This window comes from Haliotis cracherodii, unplaced genomic scaffold (assembly GCF_022045235.1).
Source record: "Haliotis cracherodii isolate W230 unplaced genomic scaffold, xgHalCrac1.p SCAF_7, whole genome shotgun sequence".
NCBI lineage: Eukaryota > Metazoa > Mollusca > Gastropoda > Lepetellida > Haliotidae > Haliotis > Haliotis cracherodii.
Genome location: NW_027266330.1, coordinates 5,809,718 through 5,820,736, shown reverse-complemented (window position 1 = coordinate 5,820,736; position 11,019 = coordinate 5,809,718). Strand labels below are relative to the sequence as shown.

At 39.7% G+C, this 11,019-nt stretch overlaps 1 protein-coding gene across 1 annotated transcript; it reads right to left on the bottom strand.

The window, feature by feature from the left end:
- Nucleotides 1-9,916: 9,916 nt before the first annotated feature.
- Nucleotides 9,917-10,429, bottom strand: LOC139448006 (probable serine/threonine-protein kinase fhkB). Its single transcript, XM_071229507.1, has one exon. It carries the CDS (start codon nucleotides 10,427-10,429, stop codon nucleotides 9,917-9,919), a length of 513 nt encoding a protein of 170 aa, XP_071085608.1.
- Nucleotides 10,430-11,019: the final 590 nt, after the last annotated feature.

Genomic DNA, 11,019 nt, shown 5'->3' with positions numbered 1-11,019 from the left:
ATTTGACGCATTAGTGACAAAAATAATTCCGAGGCAATTTCCCTTTTTGAGTTTTCAGGTGAATATTTGACTTGCCTTTGCACGTGTTTGTGACCGTTGCCACCTTGCTGAGAACACCTGGTGTCGACACTATTTGTTTGGGATTTGGGATGCTCATGGTTGGCATCGTACAATGGACTCTTCCTTTAGTAGAAATCATTATGAAAATGTTTTTTAACAGATATATTTTAACATATTTCTTTTCACTTAGCAAGCCAAATATGAACAATGTGTGAAGTCCATTTCTAGTGTCTCCCATCTTGATATTGCCGGAATATTGCTAACAGCCATACTCATTCCACATTTGGTAGGTCCGAAGATAATGCCTAGGAATCGCGACCTCAAAAACAATGGATGCATCGGTTACCATGACGTCACAATAAAAATATTTAAGAATTGACTTTCACCTTGTGTGAGTTCATTGGAGTATGAACCTTCATAAGAGTGAGGGCCAAACAGTATGAACGTCGGAACTTATAAAAGTCAATTCTTATTTTTTTTAAATTATCACAATTTCTTACCTCAAAGGATGTAGGCCAAGATCTAAACACAATTTTATTTAGTACGTGTGACTTCATGTTTACACTGACGGCCAGACAACAACCAGCTATATCGCGGAGTAAAATAGTTCCTCAAAAAGAGAGGTGACATGGGAGTATGGGTGCACAACTTAGTCTTCAGAAACATCTTTCGCAGCACATGTGTTCAAATCATATCCTCATAAGATGAGAAAGTTCTGTAAAGAACTACCTCAGTAAGTCAGTCACAATGACAGCGCGTCGTAATACATTTACATCAAGTAAAACTCGGCAAGCCTCGAAATTTGCAACTTTTTTCGGCTCGCGTTCATATATTTGATATTAAAGAACATTCCCTATTCATTTCTATCGCCATACCGCTTGCAACCGAAAGATAATTTAATCATACACGCCCAACGGGCCAACGTATTTCAACAGCCGAAAGAATACATACATTTCTCGTTTCAGTGAGGCAAGAATACCTTTTCATTTTCATTTGTGCGGAGTTATTATCATATGAAACATATGGTGGTATATTAAATCAGACATTTGCTAATAATTTCAATTTCTCGGTGCTGTGTTCTATTTCATAAAGACATTGTTGTGTGACAGTGGATAGCTCGGTGTTGTACCTGTTAACGATTTACTTCTTTGTGTTTTTTTCTAATATTAATGTCAGCGTTATTCCAGCTATTTCATAACGATAACGATTTGTAAATACTCGCCTCCCGATCTGACAAACTAGTGACTGATATGAGCAAGGACCCACGCTATTAACACAGTAGGCTTGACCATCCTATGTGTGTGTGTGTGTGTGTGTGTGTGTGTGTGTGTGTGTGTGTGTGTGGTTAGATCGTTATGCTTCGGACTGATGATATCAAAATAGAAATTGCCTGGCCCAAAAATACATGGTTGCATGGTAACTCAGTGTTGTAATGAAGTCACATGGTTGAAGTAGTTTGTGGTTTTCAAATATTTTGTCTCCCTTTAAAAACAAGTTCTTCTAGGAAGTATCGGGCTATTTTATGACCGCTTCTTTTGCTTTTGATATCGAGATCACATACGTTAGACTCTTGATCCGCTGTGTGTTTCTTAGCCTGCATGTTAATCTGTCCTATATTCTTGTGGATATATTTAAAGACGCATATTTCCTTCACCCGAAGGAACTACATAGTGTTAAAACTGACCTCAGCGTCCAGAAAACACTCTTCGTGGTGGCGTTCGCAGCTAAAGATGCATATTTCCGTTCATACCTACCAAAAGATCACATTTGTGAATTTGTGTATACCACTGACGTCACGACATTGGAATGTACATTGGAGTGTGATGAAAGTGCGACTCATTCTTACCAACAAGGTGGGAGCCGGTGTACTCTGGGGTGATCACCGACAGATTAATGTGCTCTAACCCTGGAAAGTAACCCTGGACCGACTACCCTAGAAGATTTGAAAGACTTTTTTTATAAATCATAAAAACAACTACCTGAAGGAATTACGTTGTGTTAAAACTGACCACAGCGTCCAGATAAACGCTCTTCGTGGTCGCGTTCGCAGCTTAAGGGAAAAATTCAATCTCCTCGAAAATAAATTCGAAACTCTCCAGAGTGATATGGAATCTGCTCGTCATATTTAAGTCTTTCAGATGCTGGATTGTTAACTACGTAGATGGAGAAAGTAGAGGGGAAATTGGAATGATTTTGACAGCGAGATAGACAGGCTTGAAGCATTTAGTAGACGTGATAACGTCATCCTGTACAACGTGACAGAAGAAGGTCATGACACACACGAGGTCTGTGAAGCCGAGGTAAATATCTCTGTTAAATGAAAGCATCATCCTGTACAACGTGACAGAAGAAGGTTGTGACACACACGAGGTCTGTAGAGCCGAGGTAATGTCTATGTTAAATGATAACGTCACGAGCACGGGAATGGTGCTGACAAACCTGGTAAAATAATCAGGGTAATCCGGATTTCGAACCCACAAGCATAGGTTTCTGGCATGCCCAAGGGACGCAACTCTGCACAGCGAATTGCGGCGCCATAGACGACTGGGCCACCCGTGCCCCCTACCTAGAACACTTTGTATTAAAATCGGATCAAGAGCAAAAGTGTCGAAAGAATGTAACCATTGTAATAGACATTGCTATGACTATGATTGCCATATTATTTTGCACTGTGAAAAGTTTATGCCTGACAGAAATAATTTCTTCTCATGCCTGATTGATAAACTTAATGTAGATGTATATGTGAACATAGATATGCTTGCCGATGATGATATGCTTTCGTTCTTTCTCGGTGCAGATGTCCATGACTTGACTAACGAACTTGATTACGATACTTGGCAAAACATCATAATGTCTTTCTGCCACTTCATATGGAATTTAAAGAAACACCTTATGTATATCTACTAGATACCTTACTGCTCTCAAAATGTACATTGTAAATTATTTATTCATAGCAGTTTATAACATGATTTCATTGTATATAGTCAAGTAATTTCATTGATGTATTGTAAATAATGTATTTGCCCATGTAAAATCTTCGGATTCAACTCTGGAGGAAATAAAGATATTCATTCATTCATTCATTCATTCATTCATTCATTCATAATAATGACATGTATGTAGGTGTCAATAATATGCGAAGTTCTTTTAGGAGAACGATCATCCCACTATAACATGGTCAAGAGATTCGGACGTGTTTTCCTCCAGCTGTGCGCATGTCGATGGCCCAGTCGTTTAAGAAAAGTTGACATGTGAATGTGAAACAAATTAATACTGTCGAGGAATATACATACCTTGGAATATTATTCACAATTACACGAAACCTAAGTAAATCAGTGTTAATTATATCAAACTGTGCAAAGAAAAGCTCTCTTTCAATTGCAGTCTGTTTTGTTTAAACTTGGCGTTGTTATACCTCACCTTTTCTTTAAACTGTTTGATTGTCAAATACAGTAGATCTTATTGTATGGCGCAGACATATGGGTCTGTAGAAAGTTTTATTCTATCGAAAAGGTTCACCTGTTCGCCTGTAAAAGATTTCTTGATGTGCGTATGTAAACTCTCTGTAATATAGTTATGGTGAATGTGGGAGGTTCCCACTACATACAGCAACTTATACTCGATGCCACTCTAATGGCTGAAGTTATTATGTATGCCTGAACATCGTCTGCAAAAGGAAGCCTATGATATGCTTGCAGATCGTGATACTATTGGGAAGAACATGTGTGCGTCCCGTGTACGCTTAACTCTTTAAAATCATGGCTTTGGGTTAAAATAGAACTTGCAATCTATTGGTGACATTCATATGTTTTTACAACAACTTAGCTAGATTCCGAAAGTATTGGCATTCCACACTTTAAAAAAGTTCAAACTACAACACATAGCAATATTAAGTCCCTCCTTGAACCTGAGTCGTATCTATCAAATTAAAGATTCAAACACCTCTGAAATACCCTTAGACGTAAAATTGAATAAAAGAAAGTATTAAAATATGGAAGTCCCTAAGAATTTGCTCTATCTTTAGCCTTGCTGTTGAAGACGTATTTCATTTTGTTCTCCTATACCCTGTGTACAACACTATAAGAACGGAATGTTTACGAGCCTGGTCAGGTTCATGTTTTCTACTATTAGCTGTATGTCCGCTGTCAAACAACTGCAAGTATATTTATATTTTCATCATGCTTTTATACCCCGTATACTACACTATTCAATGTATATTTAAACCATTGAAATGAATTGAATAGTGGGACCACTATCTACTGAACGTGGGTAAAATCTCGTCTTGCCGTGATATTGTTGAAATATTGCTAAAAGCGGCGTAAAACCATACTCAGTCACTCACTCGTTCAGGCTGACAATTGATATTGGCTGTATTCCCGTCAGCAAACCCGGGTACTCTCCCAATGTCAGTCAACAGATTGGGAGTTACCAAACCAAAGGCACCGTCAACACTGGGGAGTCGGACAACTTGGTACTTGGGGCGCAAGCGTGACTTTTCGAAAGCGAGGTCCTTATATTTGCCATGCTTTTCTTGAATCTTGTCAATCACGTTGGTGTCAAAAAGGGACAGAAAATTCAATAAAATAAATGATTCCATTGGATTTGTATTTATTATTATTATTATTATTATTATTATTATTATTATTATTATTATTATTATTATTATTATTTATTTATTTATTTATTTATTAATTAATTTATCTATTTATCTATTTATTTATTTATTTATTTATTAAAACAGACATGTATTCTGGTTGACATCTTTATCCCTTCTGTGTGGACGACATGAAGAACATAGAGGCACATAGTACTGTACATCCTTCCCTGTACTTTCATTTGATCAGCTGACGGAAGGGGATACGCTCGCATGTGGTTTGGTCTCGGCGAGTGAGTATGTGTGTTATGTGTGTGAGGAAACGTATCTTTGTGTTTGTGTTTGTGTGGGGTGAATATGTATGTATGTATGTATGTATGTATGTATGTATGTATGTATGTATGTAAAGTTCACGGGTTTCGTACAAATGGTATCCAACGAGAATGAGTGTGGTATTTTATTTATTACCCACTTTAAATATATATTTAAGTGAAAGACCAAACTGAAACCGGATGCAAAATCTGGTTGTGCGTGAATATTAATACATGCCCAAATATGGGCATTGTTGACATTTCTATGCATATGCATTAACAACATGCGCCTGCTGTTGTGTTTGCAAACATAACAGCACCGACACCCAATATTATTTTAGAAGAATTTCTTCAACTTATGGTAATTCAAGCGCATTGTTGTTAGTATGAATGACACCTATAAGACAATTCTAAAAGTCACATTAGCGCCGCGCTTTGAATATCGAACCAACGGCCGGTCGCTGGCACTGGCTTGGTCCTGGCTGAGCAATCAAAGTGATTCGGTTTTCTCGATCTATCAGGTGAATTTATATCCTGTCCGTAAGATTTTGGAAGAGGGAAATCAGAGTGTTCGACAAAGACATTCATGTTAACTGTACCACCCTATACTGAAGACGTAAAAGGGTAAAAATCTCAAAACCGACAAATTTTCTGATTATCAACTTGCAAAAATAAAAGTGTCCCTAATATAAATTTTCTCTTGATATTAGAGAATATGATACTTGAGAAATACTTTCTAGTTCAATGCAGTGCATTGATGTGTTTAATTAATTAGAAAATAATTAATGAATTAGCCTAATCCGCTAGGACATTCAACTGCGTTACGGATCACAAAATGGAAAGTAATTTTAATAGCGCTAGGTTGCTTTAAATTATGAAATCATATTCAGCAATTAACTTTAAGTGTGAATACAATTCAGTGTTAATACAAATGGAAACCGGCTAAATAAAATGTATGATTGGACATTTGTAAGGGCTCGCTCCATATTTCATAAGTTTGCCTGGACAACAAAGTCATTTACATGAAAGATAGTATCCAAAATATAGTATTTTTCATCTTTTGTCACAACATATATTATCATTAATCCTACTCTAAAGTTAAAACTAATAAAAACAACAAAGTTTTTCGTCAGTTGTCATAAGAAGTCATCTATTAAAAAGATCCTGACGTAACAGAGTTGAGTTTGTTGTAAAGGAGTTGTAACTCATATATTTTGTTACTGCTCTGTAGCATAAAATAACACACTTTTCGTCCCTTTTGAGATGAAATGTGAAAATACATGTACTGTGTTGTGTTACTTGTTAGGACTTTGGTACTCATGGTTCATAAGCCTGTTACTGCAGTAATGGCATACAAAAGTGGGTCTACTAAATTACTCATGTTCAGACGCTTTGTATAGACGTTGAAATAAATAAGCCCAAAGCTGCTTAAAATGCCATTTTAGATCTCTATAATATAGTTACAAAACTCACAATTGTAATGATCAAATTCCAGATCAATCATAACATCAACACTGTCAGAAAATATGTTGTTTATACATGCATAATGAAATTGCTTTCTGCAGCCAAAACACAATAGCCAGGCACTCCCATCAATGTAAAAGACAACAGGTCTGTCTTCAATAATTAGTCCACTGTCTGAAAGAGCGCTATGAATAGTATCAGATCCACATTTTGCACAGGTCCTAGTATCTTGTTCATCAGAAACATCAGAGCAGTCTGAGTATATATATATATATGAATCCCACCTTACTTGAACATACTAGTTTCTGATTGGATAAGGAGCGGGTAATAATTTTCAATGTCGACCGCTCACGTACCATGCTCGTGTACAGCGCTGAGGAAGCAATCGGAACACACCTGAGGTAACTTGCTTGTCTCGCATTAGTCTCGATGTTTATCCGAAAGCATGTGGGAAAGGGAAGTAACTCGGTTTGTTTGCCTTGTCTGCAAGCGGTCAAAATGGCTGAATGAAAGCGTTTTACTCCGCGAACCTTGGGCCATATATTTCGGGTCTGTGTAAATGAATGACGGTGCGATAAATTCGTTGTCAACCGATCCCTGGTGGTATATGGTGTGATATACCCTGTGTGTGAGCCACTGACGGCTTGGGGTACATCACACTATATACCCCTCGAGATCGGCCGACAACTTACAATATGTATGACAGCTTTCGTTTACGTATACCAGCATATACTCAAAAGCAAAAGTAACTATAGATATATATAACTAAATCCACATACATTTGTTGATAACTATACATTAATAATAATCATTACCATAATGCCTACTATCTTATTAGAAGAGGGGAGAGGGCACGGGTGGCCCGGTCCTCTAAGGCGCTGCAATTCGCTGTGCAGAGTTGAGTACCTTGGGTTCGCCAGAAACCTATGATTGGGGGTCGCGAATTCCGGTTCGCCCCGATTATGTTTCTAGGTTTGTCAGCACCATACCCGTGCTCGTGGGTTTCACCAAAGTGATAAACGTCTAAGACCTGCATCACTTTGGGCTTTCCTCCCACGTCAAGCTGACACACCGTGATATAACTGGAATACTGTTAAAAGCGGCGTTAAACCCAACTCACTCACCCTCAAGGCCGAGTCGTCTAAGGCACCACGATACGCTGTGCTGAATTATTCTCCTGAGGTCGTGATGGTTACCATTCTTTGACACACAATGCCGTGGTAAACACCTGAGACCTGCATCTTTTTAGCTTTCCTGCCACAAGCTGACACCCGTGATATAAAAAAGCGGTTTAAAGTAAACAACCATGTTCACACGTACGTTTGACTTTCGGTATCAAAGTCGTGTTATGTAATTGTTTTATTGTATGAAGAAAGCACCAGTAAAGTAGTGGTAAGGGAGACATAGATACCCCTGGTATTAAGGTGTTGGTTTGGGGATTCACAGCATCTGAAACACAGAAGGAATGTATCATTAATGACTCATCATGCATTGGACAATTAGCTTATATACAATCATGTGTGTGTATGAGAGAGAGAGAGAGGGGTGATAGAGAGGGAGAGGGGTGAGAGAGAGGGAGAGAAAGAGGGACAGAGAGAGAGAGGGGTGAGGGAGAGAGAGAGGGGTGAGAGAGAGAGAGAGAGAGGGTGAGAGAGAGAGGGATGAGAGAGAGAGGTGAGGGAAAGAGAGAGGGGTGAGAGAGAGAGGGGTGAGATAGAGAGGGGTGAGAGAGGGAGAGAAAGAGGGAGAGAGAGAGAGGGGTGAGGGAGAGAGAGAGGGGTGAGAGAGAGAGAGAGAGAGAGAGAGAGGGGGTGAGAGAGAGAGGGATGAGAGAGAGAGGTGAGGGAAAGAGAGAGGGGTGAGATAGAGAGGGGTGAGAGAGGGAGAGAAAGAGGGAGAGAGAGAGGGGTGAGAGAGGGGGAGAGAGAAAGAGAGGGGGAGAGAGAGAGAGAGGGAGAGGGGGGGAGAGTTAAAGAGAGAGATACCGTAGGTCTATGTTTAACTCCCGAATATATATTGTTCACTTGTCATGTTGAATGTCCAGTAACAATACTTGGGAAAAATATTTATTATACAGAAAAGAAACAAAGGCTTTGATCCCGAAAACTACCACCACCCCTACCCCTACACACACATACATGACCCGTGTAGATCCGGGTTAGAGTAGGTCTTCAGCAGCCCATGCTTACCGTAAAAGGCGACTAACGGGATCGGGTGGTCAGGCTCGCTGACTTGGTAAATACATGTCATCGTATCCCAATTACGTTTATAATGCCAATCGCTGGGTTGTCTGGTCCAGACTCATTATGTACAGAACGCCGTCATATAGCTGGAATATTGCTATGTCCGGCGTTAAACAACAAACAAACAAAACAAACAACCGTACCTGCGTGACGGGCACATGCTGACGGACCTCCATGGCTGTTACGAAAAGTGGCAACACACTTCATCCGGGTATTCACACTTCATAGAATGATCCACCCATCCCGACTCTGCTTCACAATCCGCCTGGTTGTGGAATAAACAGGTAAAGGCAGCCCCCTCACACGCTGTGGGTTGATAAGAAGGAAAAGGAAAAACTCGTTACATGTCATTTCTGACAGATAATTTGACGCGAAAATCCAGCTCATAGGTGACCAACATAGGCAAACACTGATGATGTCACAGAGGAGTGAGTGAGTGAGTGAGTTTGATTTTACGCCGCGTTTAGCAATATTCCAGCAATGTCACGACGGGGTCATCAGAAATGGGCTTCACACACTGTACCCCTGTCGGGAATCGAACCCGGGTCTTCGGTGTGACGAACCTTAACCACTGGGCTACCCGACCGCCCCGACGTCACAGAGGAACAAAATACGCAAGACGAACGGCAGCTTTATTATTATTATTATTATTATTTATATATATATATATATATATATATATGTTTGTTATAACTACTACTACTACTACTACTACTACTACTACTACTACTACTACTACTACTACTGCTACTACTACTACTTCTTCTACTATTACTACTTCTACTACTACTACTACTACTACTACTACTACTACTGCCACTACTACTACTATTATTACTGCTACTACTACTATTACTACTACTACTATTATTACTGCTTCTACTACTACTACTACTACTACTTCTGCGACTACTACTACGACTACTGCTACTACTACTCATATGTACTTCCATGCTCCACTGTCTGCCCTTTGCAGCCAATAACTTATTCAATATTCATCATTCATTAAACAGACCTGAGAACACTCGGAGTGTCTTAGTGTCTGAGTTGGGTATTCTTGTTATACTGTGGCATGGTATCTCAGGTATACTCGGATTTGATTACACAGATGCACTTCGTTGTATAAATGCTATAATCTTCAACGAGATAAAACCCCACCCCAACCTGCAATTAGGGATGCTTAATAATGGTGGATCTTGCGAAAAACTTTACACATGCAATGATTATAAAATGAAACACAGTACTTACCACCTTCTGTTGACATTGCCGTTGTAGTCGTCGGCGTAGTGGTTGTTGTGGTAGTAGTTGTTGTGGTAGGTGTGGTAGTAGTCGTAGTGGTCGTAGTGGTTGTAGTAGGCGTAGTAGTGGTAGTGGTCGTTGTTGTTGGCGTAGTAGTAGTAGTGGTCGTAGTTGTTGTAGTAGGCGTAGTAGTGGTAGTGGTCGTTGTAGTTGGCGTAGTAGTGGTAGTGGTCGTTGTAGTTGTAGTTGGCGTAGTAGTAGTAGTTGTAGTTGGCGTAGTTGTGGTAGTGGTCGTTGTAGTTGGGGTAGTAGTAGTAGTGGTTGTAGTCGTTGTAGTTGGCGTGGTAGTGGTCGTTGTAGTGGTGGTGGTGGTTGTAGTTGGCGTAGTTGTAGTGGTCGTCGTTGTAGTTGGCGTAGTTCTTATGGTAGTTGTTGTTGTTGTAGTTGGCCCTGAATATTCCAAACATATGATCTAAATACCAATCTACATTCAGAATCTGCCATTCACATAGTAGCATTCTTGACTACTGCTCGCCGAATCTCCACTTAAACGTTATTTCCACAATAAAGCATTACCAGACCTTATTACCTCCAAATCGTACCATTAACGGGCATTGCTATCTTCTACTTCCCCATCACACGTCTTTATTATCTCAAACCTTTAATCACTTCCCGTCTTCACTCTGTCAAATCCTTATACCAATACCCGACTTCACTCTCTAAAACTTTTACTATTACCCGACTTCAATATCTCAGACTTTTACGATTACCCAACTTCACCATCTCAGACTTTTACGATTACCCGACTTCACCATCTCAGACTTTTACGATTACCCGACTTCACTATCTCAGACTTTTACCATTACCCAACTTCACTATCTCAGACTTTTACTATTACCCGACTTCACCATCTCAGACTTTTACCTTTACCCGACCTCACTATCTCAGACTTATACTGTTACCCGACTTCACTATCTCAGACTTTTACTGTAACCCGACTTCACTATCAGAGACTTTTACCATTCCCCGACTTCACTATTCAGACTTTTACTATTACCCGACTTCACCATCTCAGACTTTTACCTTTACCCGACCTCACCATCTCAGA